Raw genomic sequence first — 20286 nt, forward strand, 5'->3', positions numbered from 1 at the left:
ATGCTATTTACACTCTCATTCATTCTTGGATGAGTCAGAACTCCATGCCTTTGAACACTGATAAAACATATCACTGCTTCTGACCGAATGTTAAAAAAAAACTCTTAAAAATGCAGCTTTCCTGATTTCTAACGTTTCTACTCCCGTGGTTCACACCTTCAAAACGCTTGCCGTTACCATTGATGCTGAACTTACCATAAGACCTCATGTGACCAAGACTTGTGCCTCATGCAGTTGGATCAATAAACAGCTTGGTTCTTTGTGCCCATTTCTGTCTGTTAACAATATGTCCATCCTAGCCTCGGTTCTGGTTTACTCCAGGCTAGGATTATTGTAAAAGTCTCTTAGCAGGCACTGCCCAATCCAATTTAGCTTCCCTTCAGATTACTCAAAATGGTGCGGTTACAGCAGTGCTGGGTCTTTCAAGACGGCATTCCATTACTGAAGCCAGATAGAAACTGCACTGGATGCCCATTAAGCACCGGATTTCGTTCAAAATCCTTACACTTACTTTTAAGTGTGTGAATGCTGAAGCTCCCAGCTATCTCACTGAGCGTATTCAGCATTATGTACCACTGCAACGTCTTAGGTCACTGGAACAGGCTAGGGTTAGTCAGCCCAGACTTCGCCTGGCTATATTCAGGAAAACCAGGTTTGATGTTGTGGCTCCTGTTCTGTGGAACGTAATTCCTTTGTACCTCAAGCTTGCCATCTCACTGGTCGATTTCAAAAAGAAGCTTAAGACCTTTCTTTTCACGTCCTCTTAGAGCTTTCTCTTCTTTTTCTGGATTCCTGCACTTTCTTTTGACTGTTTGTCTTGTTTATGTTTTGTGTGCACCTTGAAGCCTGCGGGCAATTAGGCGTGTTAACAAGAATTAAAATAAATCAATAAATTCAAGTTCTATAACTCCCTCCATCCAAAACCAAGGATTCATAAAATTTTGTAGATACCCAAAGACACAACACTTTTGCATAGCTTATGGCCGGGAAGAGCGTTGCTAGCCCCTGGATTATCAAGTTATTGTCACCAACCCTCACCTAAGATGGCCATGCAACTAAGTTTACCTCACCATCATGTTTAACAGGTGGTCACCCAACTTTCCACCATACAATGAGGGCTTTCATGAAGGATCATCATACAACTGTGTCCACACAGTACTTCGCAGAATAACCCCAGTGCAATCACTGCACAGAGCCTCACCATACTGGCCTCCCCGCAAAGCAAATTGAAGCATCTGGAAATCTGCAATAGCACTTAAACAATGATTTATTTAATTCACGTTTTTGTGATAACATGAACTTCAAAAACAAAGTAACCAATTTTCATTTGCACTTTACTCGGAAAAATGTTTTTGAACTGTTAGCATAATTGGCTTTTTGAACTCTTTGCACCTTGAAAATATTTGTGTAGGCTGATAATTATCAAAGATGGAGGAATGATAGTGCATCCCATTCACTCTACTCTTCGAGAAGAACGTGATTCTATTTTTAGACTGTTTTTGTAAAGGCTAATGAATTGCGAAAACTGATTTGAATGCACTTTTTAAAAATATATTTACATGCCGATTCATGTAAATCCTCTCAAAAGTGTTGCACGCGGCTGGGGCACAGCGTGCCCGTGCGAATGTCTGCGCCAGCCGCGTGCGATAAAATCAATTTCCGCGCACAGCGTATTCATGGATTCCCGCCTCCAAAAGCAGACGTGGCGCAGCGACCCTGCAGCAGCGCCAGTTACGACCCCAAGAACGCCCTCGCGCAAGGAAAAGCCACAAAGATCGCAAAACCATCGCAAAGGGCTGCGGCAACCCTGTACCAGTTTACCGGACTGGCAAACAGCAAACGCAAAGCGGGGAACGCGTATTACGGGTGTCGGGAACACGCGTGCGCGAGAAGTACCACACGCGACCTGGCCTGGGGGAGCGTGTATTTCAGGGGTGCGCGAGAAGTATTACACGCGAATAGCCTGGGTGCGTGTATTTCAGGGGTGCGCGAGACGTTCCACACGCGATTGGCCTGGGCGCGTGTATTTCAGGGGCTCGTGGGTGGTTTCACACGCGATCGGGCCTGGGGGAGCGTGTGCGTGTATTTCAGGGGTGCGCGAGAAGTCCCACACGCGATGGCCTGGGCGCGTGTATTTCAGGGGCTCGCGGGTGGTTGCACACGCGTTCGGGCCTGGGGGAGCGTGTGCGTGTATTTCAGGGGTGCGCGAGAAGTTCCACACGCGATTGCCCTGGGCACGTGTATTACAGGGGTGCGCGGGAAGTTTCACACGCGATTGGGCTGCGTGCGTATATTTCAGGGGTGCGCGGGAAGTTACACACGCGATTGGGCTGCGTGCAAGTATTTCAGGGGCTCGCGGGTGGTTTCACACGCGATCGGGCCTGGGGGAGCGTGTGCGTGTAGTTCAGGGGTGCGCGAGAAGTTCCACACATGATCGGGCTTGGGGGAGCGTGTGCGTGTATTTCAGGGGTGCGCGAGAAGTTCCACACGCGATCGGGCCTGGGGGTGCGTGTATTTCAGGGGTGCGCGAGAAGTCCCACACGCGATTGGTCTGGGTGCGTGTATTTCAGGGGCTCACGGGTGTTTACACACGCCCTGGGCGCGTGTATTTCAGGGGTGCGCGAGAAGTTCCACACGCGTCCGGGCCTGGGGGAGCGACACGCGATCGGGCCTGGGGGAGCGTGTGCGTGTATTTCAGGGGTGCGCGAGAAGTTCCACACGCGATTGCCCTGGGCGCGTGTATTACAGGGGTGCGCGGGAAGTTTCACACGCGATTGGGCTGCGTGCGTATATTTCAGGGGTGCGCGGGAAGTTACACACGCGATTGTCCTGGGCGCGTGTATTTCAGGGGTGCGCGAGAAGTTCCACACGCGATCGGGCCTGGGGAAGCGGCACGCGATCGGGCCTGGGGGAGCGTGTGCGTGTATTTCAGGGGTGCGCAAGAAGTTCCACACGCGATCGGGCCTGGGGGAGCGTGTGCGTGTATTTCAGGGGTGCGCGAGAAGTTCCACACGCGATCGGGCCTGGGGGAGCGACACGCGATCGGGCCTGGGAGAGCGTGTGCGTGTATTTCAGGGGTGGCGAGAAGTTCCACACGCGATTGGCCTGTGTGCGCAATTCCATTGGACCAAAGGCCCTGACAGCGCAGGCGCGTCTGTGACGTGACACGCGCGGGCGTGTCCCTGTACCCGGGGGAATGTTACAAGACCAAAAACTGCACGTCCGAGTGTCAGCCTGCGTGATTGGAGGATAGTGCCTCAGTGCGTATACGCGGAAGTGACGTTGGACGTGTGGTGCGGTTTAAAAGGTGCGTGTAGTACGTCATTTCCTTGTACGTGCTTCCCGTGGAGAGCGAGTGGGTGAAATCTGTACTTCTTGTCGGTTCACACGCGATTTACTTCACAGCGTTTCTAGTTCGTACTCCCTGTTACCTCCGTCAGTATTTTTCTGATTTTCTCTTCGACCTGTTTCCTCAAACAGCGTTGACTTCTCCTCAGACAGTGTACAATTCTTCTTTTGGCAGGGGTGTTGCCAACGTGCACACGCGCGTATTTTTCACGCTCTTTTCCCAGGCAGACGGTGAGTCGCGCACGTATTTACCAACTGTGCTAGCCCCGTGTGTAGCGTACCCCTTCAGAGGTCATTGTAGGCTGCGTGTGACACGCATACGTTCATTTTTGTGTTTCTGGGTGCCACAGCGTAGTGCAGGTTCCTTTTCCCACGCACGTGGTCTACGAGGGGTCGCGTGCACGTCATTTTCTGTTTTAGGGGTGCCTGTGCGTTGCGTGACCCGTCATCTTTCCCCAGGGGTTACATACAGCCTTGCTAGAGCACTTGGGTACGAATTCCATCTAGTACCCTACCCCTTTGACCCCCAATTGCCCAGGACAATTGTCCACTGCAACTCCCATACGCACAACTCCATCAGTGCCATGGCTGGGAGGCGAGCAAGTGGTAAGGGTGGCAAAGGTGGCCGAGCCTCAAGAGGTGGGCGTGGTGGGCGCGGTAGGGGACGTGGCCAGGATCTGCAGACTCCCCCAAGCCCCCCACGTGTGGAGGACCAGTCAGGGACACACATCCCCCCCCCCATGGTTGAGGGAAACGTGGCTGACACCATCCCTGCTCAGCCCTTGTTGGCACCTGACCTAGCACAGGGTGACTCCCAGGCTGACTTCCAGGTCGTCAAGTCTAGGCCACGGGTGGCGGCGCAAGCCAGTGTCACCAGGCCACGTGGTACAGGGGCAGCCATGTCATCTGCTGCCCCGAGTAGGCGGGGTGGGGAGGCTGCAGGGGCAGCTGCAGCTCCGTCCACCCCAGCTCTGACTCCACCAGCAAGGTTAGTGTTGGTCCCGGTACATCAGACTGAGGTTCCCCCTGCCATCATCACACTTCAGCTAATGCCTGCAGAAAGTCATGTGGTCAGTGTGCCATCGCAGTCCACCGGTGCTCCTGCCTCTAGTGTCCAGAGCGGCGTAGGGCACTCCGGATCCCCACCACCCACAAAAAGAAAGAGGAAGAGTGCTCGTCCAGTACAGGCTGATGACCCCGACACGGCTACACGGTCCGGCTCGCCAAGGAAGCCTAGCTTCAATGATGCCGAACTGGATGCACTTGTGCAGTATGTGTCCGAACATGACGCCAAAATGTTGGTCACTTCAGGGTGTAGGATTACACCTGCTCGACGTCAGGCACACTGGCAGTCCATCGCGGACAGCATAAGTGCCCTTGGGTTTATGAGGCGCACAGCTGTTGAGTGCTACAAGCGCTGGAACGACCTTAAGCGTAGGGCAAAGAAAAAGCTGGCCTCAAGTCATGCCGCAACTCTGGTGACTGGAGGTGGGTCTCCACAAGAGGACATAGAACTCACTCTACATGAGCATGTTGCTGGGACCTACGTCACAGAGGAGCAGATCCAAGGTGTGGGAGAACTGCCAGATTACGAGGCATTGTCCGGTGAGTGCACATGCATGTGTGTGTGATCCATGTGTATGTAGTTTGTGGGAGGGGATCTGGTTGAGTGCCAGGTCTGGGTGTGTGTGCCTGAGTGTTTTGTCCCACCCATGTGCTTCATCCAATGCATTCTGCGCCCCGGGATTTGGGTATTACAGTATCCCTTCTGTCCACAGTAGGCGTTTTGCACTACATTGCGCCAGTCGCCCTTGAAGTGGCATCTTGCTACCACATTGTTCCGTATTTAGCTGTGTTCATTCAGGCTGATAGTAGGAATTCACCTGGTTCTACTGCGCATCACTCTGCCCCATTGTCACATATATGACATGCCCATGGTACATGCCATCTGTGTGATGGCATGTGTCATGTATGTGTATTGGACATGCCACTCACAGGCCAATGTGTGATGTCACTGCTAGCCAGCATGCAGCTGATGTGTTGCTCTCCCATCTTGGTGTCATCAGTGTCTGACATTTTCCTCCCCTTCCAACTCATGGACAGTGCATGCATGGGAGGGTTATAGTCATGTGGGACATGTGTAAATCAAGTACTGGTACTGTAGCTTGTCTGGCCTAATAGCGTGCCATGGTGCTAATGCCTGTTTCCATTTTTTGTCTTTCTTGTATTTTGCAGAGGATGACGCACCTGATGCTGTTGAGGGAGAGGAGATGGTGCAGGCCCAGAAGGGATCTGAAGCACGACCAGGCACCAGTGGGGGACGTGGTTTGGTGGTGGGGGAGAACCCTCTCTTCCTGCAGGCCATACTGTCCCGGGGTGTCCCTGGCTGCACCTCCCCAGAACTCTTTTCAGGTGTTGATTCGGATGAGGCCTATGTGGATTCGCAGGTATGTGTTCATGAAAGGGATACTGTTCTGTCCGACCCACCTGCACCAGGGATAGAGCCCACTATGGGGATGTCAGTGTTGGTAGGTGCGCCTGTGGTGGTTACGGATGCAGGGCCACACTCCGCAACATCTGATCCTGTTCCTGGGCCAGCAGTTCAGAGGGGAAATGCAGTCCTGCAGCCTCAGGCAGTGCCGACACAGCAAGGTGCAGTTCGCCTTGCCCCAGACAGGTGTGGTGCCCGCCAACGCGGTGGCCGTCCGCCACCAGGCAATACCGCATGGGAGCAATCCATTTACGGTATGGCCAACCAACAGGCAGCATCATCCGAAATGATTGCTCAAGCCATGGAGAGGGTGGCCACTTCCATTGGCCCCCCAGAAAGGCAGATGGAGCTAATACAGCAGGCAACACACTCCATTTGTCAATCAGTCAGGGAGGACATGTTGGCGTCCAACAGGGACAGACAGGCGGCCCTGGACAATCTGAGGGAATCAATTTCTATAGATGCCAAGGGACAGAGGGAAGCCCTGAGGGGAGAGGTCCGGCACCTCAGGCAGACTCTTGTGGACCTTGAGGCTTCCACTGTCACCAGGACGGAACAGCTGCTGGAGCGTGTCACCCGTACGCTCTCAGCAGAGATGCAGGCAACTCGGGCAGAGGTCCGGGCAACACGTCGGGTGTTGCATGGGGATCTCCGCACCATATCCCTCCAGAACGAGGCCTTCCAGGCCCGCATGCTTGCTGCCATGGAGGACCAAACTAGGGCATTGCGTGGGCTGCCTCCCATGGCACCACCACCTCCTGTGGCAGCAGCAGCAGAGGTTGAGGAGAGCGAATCCAGCAGTGAATCTCCCACTATTTAGTAGCCGTGCAGGCCATGAGCCCATGGAGGTGTTTTTTTTCGCAACATTCACGCAGGTGGCTGTTGGTGGGCACCCTGTCCTCGGACCTCCTGGGTGGCCTCCCCCACCCCCCCCCCCCCCCCCCTGCCCCACACATGGCCATTTTTGATTTTTGAGTTTTTATTGCAGTGTGTTGCCTTGTGTGGCTCCCGTGGGCATCCACTGTATTCCGGCTGGGCACATGCAGGCTTGTCCTGAGTTTGGGTTAGATGCTTGGGTCAGTGAGACACACACCCCTCCTGCTTCCCGTTTCCATGGGCTGGCAAAGGGTGTGCCCAAGTGACAGTGAATTACACAGTGACGTTGGACTCCCATGAGCTGTGTGGGCAGTCTGTAGTCAATACTGTGTATACATTCCTAGTGCATATTGTTGTTGTATTGTGCACTGCATGGTGTATTGATGTGTGCTTGTGCATCCATGTCTCCCTCCTGATTTGCAGGTTCATTCCTCATGTCTTCACAAGGCCGTCCACTTTGGAGATGGGGCTCATGTTGTGAGCAGTGGACTTCCAGATGTGCGTGGCAACAACACTGTACAGTTGGAGGTGGTGGATGTGCTGGCATTCTCATGTTGTAAGACTACGTATCCTTTGCCTTAGTACTGTCATGTTTATGCTATGTCAATTGTATTGTGGTATTTGGTCATGTGTGTTGTTGTTTCTACATCCATGTGGGCATATTGTGTGTGGCCAGTTTCCATTAGGGACACTGTACTTTGTGACATGTGTCATGTCATGTTTGGGGGATGACTTTGTTTGCTCTCACATGGCATGTCATACCATGGTGTGTTGGGTGGCGGTGCTGGGGAGGGGTTGGGTGACATGGCACTGTTGTCATGTTGTGTCTTGCAAGGGGGTAATGATTTTAGCAGCATAGGAGTGTGTCTTTTGAACACAGCATTGGTGCTGTTTGTGTAGGTTGGGAAGCACACAATGGAACACTTCCAGATGTACAAGCTCAGGCTGGTATGGTTGTAACAGTTGACTGTCCATTGACACATCATAATTGTCAGTAACAATCATTGATTGTCAGCTGGTATGTGCCAGGGCTGTGTGCACTCCACAGGGGTGTGATTTTATGTGAAGTAATTAGCCAAGAGCTGCGTACGGGCTGCCTCACCCCGTGCCCTTTCCCCTCCCATGCGCAGTGGGCATGCATGTGGTTGGGGATGTGGGGGCACCACCATGTCCACGGCCAGGCCCCGGCGTGTTGCAACGTTGTGCAGGACACATGCTGCCACTATGATCCTGCACACTACTGGGGGAGCGTATAAAAGCTGCCCGCCAGAACGGTTAAGGGAGTGGAAGCGTGACTTGAGCACTCCGAATGTGCGCTCCACGATGCCCCGGGTTGCAATGTGGGCTGTGTTGTATCTTACCTGGGGTGGCGTGGTGGGGTTCCGAATTGGCGTCATCATGTGGGTGCTGAGAGGGTAGGCACTGTCCCCTGGGATGGTGGTGATGGGTATCATCAGTGGGGTTGTGACATTACTCAGTATCTGACATGCATGCATGCGCAGTTGCATTTATACTCACCGAGCAGCCATGTATCGCCATGCCGCCCAGCTTCTATGTCCCGGTTTAGGGTAGACATTCTGTAGATGAAACTGTCGTGGGTGGAGCCTGGATAGTTGGCGTATACTGAGGTGATGATTCCCTTGGCATCACATACTACCTGGGCGTTGATGGAATGCCAGTGCTTGCGGTTTCTATAGATGTGCTCAGTTGCCCTGGGGGGACGTAGAGCCACATGGGTGCAATCAATGGCACCTAGCACTTTGGGGAATTGTGCCACCCTGTAGAAGTCCTGGGCAACAGCCTGCCTTTCTGCAGGTGTTCTGGGCAGGTATATGTGCCTGCGGACTGATGGGCGTGCAGTGATGATGGCCAAGACCTGGTGTAGGCAGCGTGACTGCATGGCCTGTGACACCCCCCCACTATGGCACTTGTCCGCTGAAATGATCCAGTGGCCAGGAAGTACAGTACATTGAGGACCTTCTCCAGGGGGCTGAGTGCTTGGGAGCACAGGGTGGTTGATGTGAGGTCATCCTCCCACTCACTGACCAGGTCGAGTATTATGTGAGGTGGAAACCTGTACCTCCCATACACATGGTCATCAGGCATCCCAAAAAGGCTGGTTCTGGGTGTAAATATTCTGGCCCGGACTATCCTCCTCCTCCTCCTGCGGTATCCCACGGCCACTGCTGCTAGGAACGGTATGTTCATCCTGGCGTCTGAGCTTGTTTATTGTTTGCATGCACTTTTATGCTGTGCGGGTGGACGTACGCCTACTTCCTGCTGGCGTACGTGTTTCCGGATTGGCCACATTCGTTTCCATGAATACGTGTTGTAGGCGAGCGTGTAAAACTTCCCGCGCAGCCCAGCCCAATCGCGTGTGGTACTTCTCACGCACCCCTGAAATACACGCACACGCTCCCCCAGGCCCGATCGCATGTGAAACCACCCGCTAGCCCCTGAAATACACGCGCCCAGGCCAATCGCGTGTAGAACTTCTCGCGCACCCCTGAAATACACGCACACGCTCCCCCAGACCCGATCGCGTGTGAAACCACCGGCGAGCCCCTGCAATACACGCACGCAGCCCAATCACGTGTGAAACTTCCCGCGCACCCCTGAAATACACGCACGCAGCCCAATCGCGTGTGAAACTTCCCGCGCACCCCTGAAATACACGCGCCCAGGCCAATCGCGTGTGAGAAACTTCTCGCGCACCCCTGAAATACACGCGCCCAGGCCAATCGCGTGTGAGAAACTTCTCGCGCACCCCTGAAATACACGCGCCCAGGCCAATCGCGTGTGAGAAACTTCTCGCGCACCCCTGAAATACACGCGCCCAGGCCAATCGCGTGTGAGAAACTTCTCGCGCACCCCTGAAATACACGCGCCCAGGCCAATCGCGTGAGAAACTTCTCGCGCACCCCTGAAATACACGCGCCCAGGCCAATCGCGTGTGAGAAACTTCTCGCGCACCCCTGAAATACACGCGCCCAGGCCAATCGCGTGTGAGAAACTTCTCGCGCACCCCTGAAATACACGCACACGCTCCCCCAGGCCCGATCGCACGTGGGTCTTCTTGCGCGTGTAGGACTTTGGTGCACATTTTTTTCCTGCGCAGGGCCGCTACCGCCTGCTTTCGTCTGGCGGACATGTATGGGCCTGTGCGCGTCTTTGGCCGTGCGCTGTTTTTCCCTATTCGATTCCATGAATACGTGTTGTAGGTGAGCGTGTGGGTGTTCTGCGCACTTGCCTCCTGTACTTCCCCCGTGACGCCCACATTTTCACGAGTTGTTCCCCATTCTGCGTGTGACGCCCCGTGTTACGCCTACTTTTGTTATGTGCGCCGCGCTATGTGCGAATTCGCTGTGGCCTTATCGCACGGCGTTCGATGACCTGTGCGCCAGCGTGCGCCAGCGTGCGCCGCGCACTTTCTCAGCGCACATCCCACATTTCGCGCGTGCACGGACTTCCATGAATTGATGTGCGATGTTTTCTGTGTGATAATCGCACTTGCACTGCGATTTTCGCTGTTTATCTGCGAATCGCACGTTTTCGCCGTTTTTTCGGCACACGTTGATTCCATGAATCGGCCTGTTAGTATATGTGAAAAAAAATGTTTTGCTTTGGTAATGTGTAAAAATGTATATTGTTTGTGTAGGTTCAAAAGTTAGTTAATTGAAAGACCTTAAAGAAAAAATACATTTAAAGTTAGCAAAGTTTCAGACGACATATGATCAATCAACGAAGGCAGTTAACGTGTCTTTATGTTTAGCATTACAGCAAAACAGTAAAGAAAAGATGCAGCACAGAGACAAGAGGAAGTCCAAATATGTTCACAAGTTGGCGTGTGCCATCGTAGCAAACGTGTTCTCTTATTATTTGAATATATGCTTACAGAGTGGCCTTCCAGTTATTGTCTGCTCTTGTTAAAATGCTAATTAATGAGGATACAACTGCACCACCGTTTTAAAAATATATACTTTACCTATGAGGTCTGCTGTTCCGGTGCCCAGGTTTTCTCCTCGAATGGTGACTTTTGTCCATGAAATGCCCTCATTGGGAGATATGCCTGTTACCAGGGGGGGCAGTCGTGCAGGAGACATGGCAATCCTGGAGTTTCCCCTTATTCAGTTGCTTGGGTGATTAGAGCTAGAAAGAAAAAACTAAAAGGGTTACTCGATTTCATTAAAACAAAAATTTAAGGTAGCCAGAACGAACAGTGAGCATCCAGCAGAAATGTCGAAATTGGAACGAAACACAACAACAGTGATTTAAGACGGTCTGTTATCACGTCAGGTTTGTCATTGCTGCCATTTCAAAAGTTAAACATATTTTCACCAGTACCTACGCAGTTGCCAGATTTGTGCTCGAACACACAGCTTTGGTGTAAAAACAGCTCTGTTGTTGGTCATCATTTGAAGACCACACATTACTTTCAAATGCCTGCTACATACAGTAAAAGGAACAAGGCTTCTTAGCTCCCTAATATATGGTTACACGTCTTTATACCGAAGTAACTTATAAAGAATGGACATATATCGAATACATTATATTGAAACATGTTATAGTGAATGCACTTTTGGGGGGGCGGGGGCTACACTCCCATAACCCCCGTTTCCCACCCCTAAAAACCCATCCCAACCGTTTCCAGAAAATATTTAACCTGTTACCCCACCCTAAATGCGTTCACTATAAAAATGTTCAATATAAAATATTCGATATATTTTCATTTTATATAAAAGATTCGATATAAACACTGTATACCTAATATACTCTCCATCGAATCACATTGGCTGGATCTAAGGACTATATACACCCAGCAAGGACAGTATTCAAGCTCACTTTTGTCTATATGGGCTCTTGATGCTGGAGACAGACTTTAAGTTGCTGTTTGGAATTGCATTTGATCTGAAAAATCCATCTTTTTATCGCTTTCCGGAAGGGATAATGGTTGTCAGCGTTTTTTTTTATTAAGCCTTTATTGAAAAAGCTCAACATACTATATGAACATTTCGATGAGACGCTGAATTTTAAGGAACACATCCTGTGAACACTTCAGCAGGCACTTCTAAGCAAAAGGTGTAAATCTGCTGGCATGAAATGAAATTATATTTTATTTATATCGCGCTCGTACACAAGTGTTTCATAGCGCGATCAGGCAAAAAGGGAGGGGAACAAAGGAGAGAAAAAAACAGCGATCTTACTAGGCCCAGTGACATTTAAGAAAGCGCAAGTGCATGGGAAAGGAAAATGGGGGAAAAGTGCAAGGAAGGGGGGGGAGTGGAAAGTGCGAAGCAAAGGAGAGAAAACATAAATAAATATTAAAATAGAATAAATAATAAATAAGGGCTTTAAACAATGGTAGTGCAGCCAGCAAGTGGCAGGTGAAAGTTAGTCAGAAAGGTATATCTGATAAGTGCAGAAGAAACGTGGGAGGGGGACTGTATGGGTACAGATACAGAACCCTAGTGCAGATGGTGGCCTGGAGGCAGTGCAGGAGGGTGACACGGTGAGCAGATACCTGGGCCCGAAAGAACAGAGGGTGGCCAGGTGCACAATGCCATGAGAAGAAACAGATCAACAGGGGAGAAGGGGGCAAAAGCAGAGGCAAAGAGGAAGGTCTTGAGAAGTTTCCTGAACCGAAGATGTTTTTCCTCAAGTTAAAGGGTGGCCGGGAGGCTGTTCCAAAGGGAGGCACCAGCCGAAGACAGGGATCTACCCCCAGCTCGTTTTTTTGCAAAACGACCAACCCTGAGGGAGTTAGAAGTAGAGGAGTGAAGGGCTCGAGAGGGGAGGTATTTACGGAGGGATAGTTGAAGGTATTTTGGACCCAGGCCCCAGAAAGCCTTGTGGACAATGCAGAGGGTTTTAAATTTAATCCTTGCATCCACTGGGAGCCAATAAAGGGATTTCATGGCTGGAGAGATACGATCCCAGGGCTTGAGGCCAAGGACAAGTCTCGCAGCCCTGTTCTGGATTAGTTGTAGAGGGCGGAGAGTGGAGGCAGGTAGATTTAGGAAGAGGCTGTTACAGTAATCCAGTCTGGAAAGAACCAGAGCTTGGGAGACAGTGAGCTTTTGAGGGAAGGAGAGGAAAGGTAGAGTACCTCTAAGGAGGTGAAGTAAAAAGTTAGATTTTTTGGAGACAGAGATGTGTGCAGAGAAGGAAAGTGTAGAGTCAAAGATAACCCCAAGGTTCTTAGCCGCGCAAGTGGGGGTGGGAGGAGAGCCAAGGGAGGCCGGCTAGAGAGTGAGAGGAAAGGATGGAGATGGTGTACCAATAAGGAGGATCTCAGTCTTGTTAGCATTTAGACATAGATCATAGGCGGCACACCAATTTTGAATGGCGATTAGACAATATGAGATGAGTGAAGGAGAGGAGGAGGCTGAAGGAAGCCTGAAAATGAGTTGGGTGTCGTCAGCACAGCACTGGAAAGTTGAGAAGAACATTGAGATGCAGTAAGCGAGAGTTGGCAGGTATTGGTTGAAAAGCCAGGGCGAGAGGATAGACCCCTGGGGAACACCACATGTGGAGAGGGAGATAGAAGATAGGAAGCACCTAAGTTGTACCTGGGAGGGTCGATCAGAGAGAAAAGAGGTCAGCCAGGCCAGAGCCTGATCAGCGATACCGAGGTTGTCATGAAGACGATTGAGCAGGGTGGTATGGTTGACCGTGTCAAACGCAGAGGAGAGGTCAAGTAGGATGAGGACAGAGGGAGTGTTAGAATCAAGGTGTCTACCATCGATGGTGATCATTTCATTTTGAGTGAATGACCTTGTGTACAATACTCCAGGTGCTCATTTTCCCTTAGAGCGTACATATACACACACGGTAAATCGAGGGGAAATGGGGTCGACATCTGTGCACAGCTCGAATTCTGGGGATCAACGGTACGTAGTTATGTTTAGTCCTTGAGGTTAAAGTAAATTTGTTTCCTTACAAGCATCAAAGCAGAACCTCAACCCTTTCCATGAGTCGCAAACATAAAACTGGAGCCAATTTCATCGCTTTTCAGCTGTGCTCAACACCTCTAGAATTTCCTTCACTAGATCTGCATTTATCGCTTTTAACACGTCGTTTTATATTTTTGCAAACATAAACGTCAAGGGTCTGGTAGAGCATCATGCAACCACTTGCTGACTAATGTCAGTACTTCCTTGGAAGTACTAGGAACTGCCCATACTGATATGCGCTTGTCCCCAGGATTTGCCCTTTTCTGACCAGCACCATCCTTGATTGCGCTACAGTCACTTTACAGGCAAGCAAACTACTATAAATCCATCCCCACTTCTCATTCTCTCCTAACAGTATAAATTGTTCATGTGCGTTTGCCCTTTCCCACTCTTTACCCTCCTTTGCTGCCCTTTTCTGTTCTCTCGCAGACTGAGGAATTTGACCATCCCCGCAAGGTGGGTGTGCGCTCGCCTGCGCTTTTTGAAATTTTTAATTAAATGGAATGATGGTAGACACATTTTCTATGCTCCCACCATGACAAATGCATAGACCTGTGTACTGTGGGTGAACACAGCCTACAGGCAAAGTCCACATGGTCATATTTAGTTGGAATGTGACAGTTAGGAGTACACATTCATCTCCAGGAAGGGGTGGACCAAGCTTCCCCCTGCAACGGACACCCTGATTAACAAAGGCTCCATGGAAGCGCCCTCCCCTTTTGTTAGGCCCTGCAGCTGGTGGCAGCGATTAGCATATCAATAGTGGGTACTTCAAACAGGCCTGGCTGCAGAGGTTAACAAAGGAGACAGGATACCCTTTCATATGCAAGTAAACCTGGAGCCAGCTCCCGCCCTCAGTATTAATGACAGTGAGCTGTCATGTCTAGTACTGCTGTGTAGGCCACCCCACTAGGGGGACCCCATTCATAAGGTACAAGAATGCGGTATGCAGAAGCCATATAGTATGGTCTTGCTGCAGCTTCAAGTAGGAGACCTGCTGCTTTAACAGGGACCACAACAGACAGGAAGATCGGTGGAACTTGGTGTCACAAGGGAGTGCGGCCAGAGCTTTCTGTTGAGAGAAGGTTTCCCGCATTTTAGCTCTGGGGCACGCCTTGTTCTGGTTTTCACCCCTTTACTTTTCCTGTTGCAAAACACTCCGGTTATGACCTCACGCATACTGGAGATGGTTGGTAGGGACCCAGGATTGGTTCATTAAGGGAGGTTTAGCCTACGCCAATCACTGTGGCCTACTTAGCTTTAAAAGAGGGCTGGACCCCTTTTTAAGCAGATCATCTGAAGACTTCACAAGAAGAAAGAAACTCAACCTTGACCCCTGGCTGAATGTACAGTCTACCTTACATCTTATGCCAGTGAATAAAGGCCAGGATATCCAAATAGGGAAGTAAGATGCCTCCCCTAAACCTCTCCCAGGGAACAGAGGGAGAAAGAGAACTCGGAGGACCCTCCAGCCGTTCCAGAACCGGTACCCAGGCAGCACACAGCGTGCCCTGGTAGGCTCTGCAGCGAGCTTCCTGGACAGGAAGTGTCAGAAGGCCCCTGAACCTACAACCAAGGACAAGGCAGCTGCTTGCAACAACACTCTTCAGCTGTGGGTCGTCAGCATTAAAGGACGACACAAGCCCATTGAAGAAGCTGGGAGAAGTGCCTCGACGAGCACCTACCATCGTAATCCTTAAAGAACATTTTCAAGCCAGTCAAGTTCCTCTATCTGCAACCGATGGCAACACAGATCGTTGTCAAGCTGCTGTCACTTTAAGACATCCAAGACATCTCGACCACTGCTTCAGAACCGCTGAACAGAACTGAGACAACGATTCCAGACCCCGAGCCACTGTGAAGGCTAGCCTGCAGCCATTCGTCCAGCTTTTCTCGCTGAACGTCTTGCTGCCCGATACTTGAACTCTGTCCCAGAAGCCTGCAAAGCACCCTGAAGCCGACTTGACCCGGTCGAGCACCAAGAACACCTACCGCACAAGGTACTTTGTGGTTCAACAATTAAAACCCATTGCTCCCTTTGTGCTGAAACCAAGAAACCTTAAACTGTTGTGGTTATTAACTATACAGACTACCCTCCGGTCAGTAGCCAGAGTGCATCCCTATTCCTGCTTTTAAATGGTCTGTCCTCTGCATTCCTTTACAGGGTGGGTTGTATTTTATGGTGCTGCTAGAACTGTCTGTTGTGACATAAATAAAGTAGATATTTTTGAACAACCTTGACTGGGCAGTTCCTTTTATAATTGGGTAATAATTGTATTTTCGCTGTGTTGCAACTAACCAACGATTCACAACCTTTCGGAGATAAGCCTGCCGTCTCGTCCAAGTTACTAAAACTGGACAAGGAGGTTTATAATTTGCGTTTTCTGCCAATGTGTCTTCGGATCCCTTCTGGTGTATTAGAGATGTGAAGTTGATTGATAATTTAGAAACTGATATTCACCCCTATACCACTGGTACCCCGGAGGTTGATTCGTCACAGAGACGCAGATCTGAATACTCCTGGACTGGGCATAATATGGTACTCTCCGGGCAAACGTTGTTGCTATTAGACCACTATGCTGGTGACTGACTCAGTATAATAAAAACTCTGAATACATTGCGAGGCGTCATGGACCTTTCTTCTTCTTCGTGGACACACAATTATTACCCCCTGAAGAATGTCTGACTTAAATGGTCTTTTGGACAGAAACATGTTGGGTTTGGTGTAAACACAACAAGTAGACCTAAGTGATATTATATGTTGTCGCTGTTTTTTGTAAAGTCAATTGCTTATTGGTGTCTACAGATGTACATTCTTGTTTGTGATGTATTCGTAGTCTGACCTGGGTATAGGGTTCCACTCAAATGTTTATAATTGAATGAATTTAGCTTTTTTGTATCAAATGAAATAAAAGTGTATATTTTTACTAAATTAATGCTCTCCACACTGTTTTTTGGTGTTTTGAAAAAAGCAGTGCCTCACCTTTGAAAGAAAAGGTTATTATTCTACCGCCTTGATTAAAAATATTGCATGTCATGGCTACCATCTGCCCGTGGATGGATTTTTCAACAAAAATGGAGCATCGCCATCACCAATGGAACAGTCATATCTATATTCTGGGACGATTTTGTAGCCACAGTTTACCCATTTGCGGTGTCAGTCATCCCAACCAACATCCCAACATTGCATCAATGAAGACATGTGGAAAGCAACGCTTTATTACCGATGTGTAACAAAAGCTTTTTACTCCTAAACAGAACGCCATGTGCTTAGAGAGAAAATGGATGATGGAATTACATAGATTTATAATAAACTCCACAGAACTTTCACTTGCACAAGTCAAGTACTGTGATTAAAATATTGAAGAATGAAATCTGAAAGATTGCATTGAATGTGACAGTCGACCTAAACAGGATTACTATGGCTTGGAGTAAACAATCCGTTACTCCATTGATTATGTGAGATAAAAGTTGTAATGGCTCTGTTGGATGTATTCAACTGTTTCCGTTGCATTAAGAAATATAACACCTTTGTAAATTCCTGTGAAAAGTGCACTTCTTTATCTTCTCTTTGTGAAAAGCAAGTACATATATACTATGTGTATGTGCTGGAGCGTGTGTGTGTGTGTAGGTGTGTGTGCATGTGTGGATCTTTTGTGTTTTGTGTTAGGTAACGTGATGGCGTAGTTGCTTATAGTGGGCGTTTGGCTACGATATGCACCAGAGTCATGACAAGAGGCGTAGCATATCGGTTTGACATGTCGAGGTCAGATTGAGGGGTAGGTGTTATGATTTAGTGCTGCCAGGGCACTTGAGGTTAGGGCAAATGAACAACAGATGAGATAATCACAAGATGGTGGTGTAACACCTGTGATATTCGCAAGTGTAAATGTCAGAAAATCTAAGGTAAGATGCATTGGAAAGAAATTGGGATCGATTGATATAAGCTCAAAAATGCATGCCCTATCCATTGGGCACATACAATTCTCCATTAAGGACACCTTTTTTCACATTTAAAAAAAAAAAAAAAAAAATCAGAAACGCCTCCACTAAAAGCAAATAAACATATGAGGGATTAGTACTGAAAAGAACAACAAATCTCTATTCTCATACTAATGACTAAGCCGGCTGTTTCAAAACGATGGACCATATTTCGCACCTGTGCTGCACAACAGTACAATACAACACACAAACTGCTTGAACTAATAAATGGATGTCACTTTCTAGGAACAAAAGTTCAAGTAAAAAATAAAAATACTATCATTGTACACCACATTACCTAGCTTATCTCAGTATGTTTGAGCAACTTTGTGAGCCAATTAATTGAGTCCAAGTATTGATGTTGTACACAGGGGCAGCATGGCAGTGGTCGGTGGCCTCCATACCTCCCGCATGGCTGGCGCTCAGTCAGGGCTGGCACTGAATGAGCTCTGGCATACTGGGTGCCCCTGTAACCCTATGTTCAGAAATGGGGCTCGCCTCAGCCCTCACCCTTAGTAATATCAGGGTAAGGGCTGGGCTGCAGCTAACCGCAGCTGGCTGATTGTGCAGGTGCTCCGCTTCCCCTGCGTACGTCAGACAGGAATCGGGAATCTCTCGCAGCTCCCTGGCTCTGCATGCATGCATCTGAATAGTGTGTATGTGTGAGTGTGCGTGTCGTTGTGTGAATTAGAATGCAGTGTGTGTTCATATTCTGGGTGGGTGCCCGTGTAGTGAACGCAGGGGGAATGTTCCAAGTGTGAGTGAATGTGACATAAGGTGTATGGGTGAGTGACTGGTGGGTGAATGGGTATGAAACTGCTTATGTGTGTGTGCAAGGCAATGGGGGGCCCAGGGAGCACCGGTGCATTGTTGCCATTTCCTTAAAGCAACATGGCATGTTTTACTGGCATTTTTAGGCAAAGCCAACTTGATGAGTGTTATTACATGGCTAGAACAGCATTTTGGTGCAACCAGCCTGGCTATTCCTTAATGTGGCAGGACACCTTTTACTGAGCATCTATGATAAAGCAGGCATGATATGTTTCTTACATGCCTAAACTGGCCTACGTTAGAGCCAGTTTGGAAATGTTTTCTTATTGTGGCAAAGCATTTTCAATGTCAAAGCCAACAGGAGTAAGTTCTTACTTGGGGGTACTGGCATGTATAGGCAGATTGGACATGTTTTCTTATAGTATCATTACTGGCAAGTTATGTGTTATGCCAAGTGATTGAGTATCCGCTCAGATATATATTTTTCTGTTAACCTGCGAGTGGCACCGCAATGTGTGCTGTACAGCATGCCACTCACAGGGATTCAAGTCCTTCTGGGGGAACATGCGCTGCGTCACTGAATTGGTCCAGGGTGATGCCTAGCCGTGTCCCTACCGTCCCTCCCTCCCTGCCCCGAAGATAAGACCTATGGTAAGTGTGTGTGCGAGTGTGTTTTGCGAATGTTTGTGTGAGGGAGAGAGACAGAGGGAGAAAGTGTGTGTGTGTGTGTGTGTGTGTGTGTGTGTGTTTTGCGAATGTTTGTGTGAGGGAGAGAGACAGAGGGAGAAAGTGTGTGTGTGTCTACGTTAGGGCCAGAGTTGTCTGCACATGTATCTGGGCATGAGTGTGTGTGCATGGTTAGCAGTGGTCACTGTAAATCCCTTGCAGAGACTGCTGGCACAGACAGGTTGTGTGTCATCACCTTTGTGCATGTGATTTACATGTGACCATTACTGGCATATATAGGTTGTGGCAGCAGCCTTATGCAAGCGATTTACACTGACCATTACTGGCATAGATCGGTGTAGCTGCAGCCTCAATTGTAAAATGCATGGCTTTTTGCCTCATTGTTATCAAACATTGCACTGCAAAAACATTTCAGCACATTATTTTAAAAGAAATTCTCAGGTTGAAACCCCTCACACCTTCCCCTGTAGCCTACTTAATTCTTTTGGGCTCCCTTGTTATGCTCAGTCGCTCACGTTAATTTTGGGGAAAATTAGGACCCATCATTGGAAATATTCATTCAGACCATGGTGCCCCTGCAGGAGGTATCTGTCCCTTTTGGGACTAAAAGCTGTCTCCGCCACTGATTGTACCTCCCCAACATTTAATCAGTGGGCACATTTAAATGCGTGCTTATCGCCGGCCGGAAAGGAATGGGGTTGGGGCATGAACAATACGCCAAACCCTGGTGACTTGGGGGCTCCAACCAAACAATCTTGTTTAAAATGTATATACAAATGATACAACTTTAAGTACACTATGGAGATTGGTCCTCAAGGAAATGTTAGGACAAGATTGGTCAGATGGTGCATTTTAAATTGAGCCAGTAGCAGTGGTCAAAGTTTGGTGGGATTCATTAAAGATCACTTGAGGTTTAGTTCACTGCCAAAGAAATGAATGGAAAATAAGTGCAAATGTGGACTTCTAAAGCACTTTGGGCCAGAAAGATTGCCCAAAACGTGATCATATTTAACAACTATTTTACAAGTGGCGCTTTAGGTCTCATTCCATGGTTTCCAGTTAACACAGCAGGATCAGATTGTAATCGAACCAGTTAACGCAGTAGAACCAGATTCTATGAAGCCCATTTAATTAACAGCAGGACCAAAAATGAGGTGCAGTTACTACAGCATGGCCACA

General features: G+C 49.1%; 1 protein-coding gene across 1 annotated transcript in view; it reads right to left on the reverse strand.

Annotated features, from left to right (window-relative positions):
- Positions 1-20286, reverse strand: part of EXOC2 (exocyst complex component 2) — a 1591413-nt gene that overhangs the window by 1517649 nt on the left and 53478 nt on the right. The window contains exon 2 of the mRNA XM_069613520.1: positions 10701-10864. Within this exon, the coding sequence (XP_069469621.1) occupies positions 10701-10818 (118 nt within the window). The 5' untranslated portion in view covers positions 10819-10864. The remainder of the gene's footprint in view (positions 1-10700; positions 10865-20286) is intronic.

This window comes from Ambystoma mexicanum, chromosome 5p (assembly GCF_040938575.1).
Source record: "Ambystoma mexicanum isolate Mex_15411 chromosome 5p, UKY_AmexF1_1, whole genome shotgun sequence".
Lineage (NCBI taxonomy): Eukaryota > Metazoa > Chordata > Amphibia > Caudata > Ambystomatidae > Ambystoma > Ambystoma mexicanum.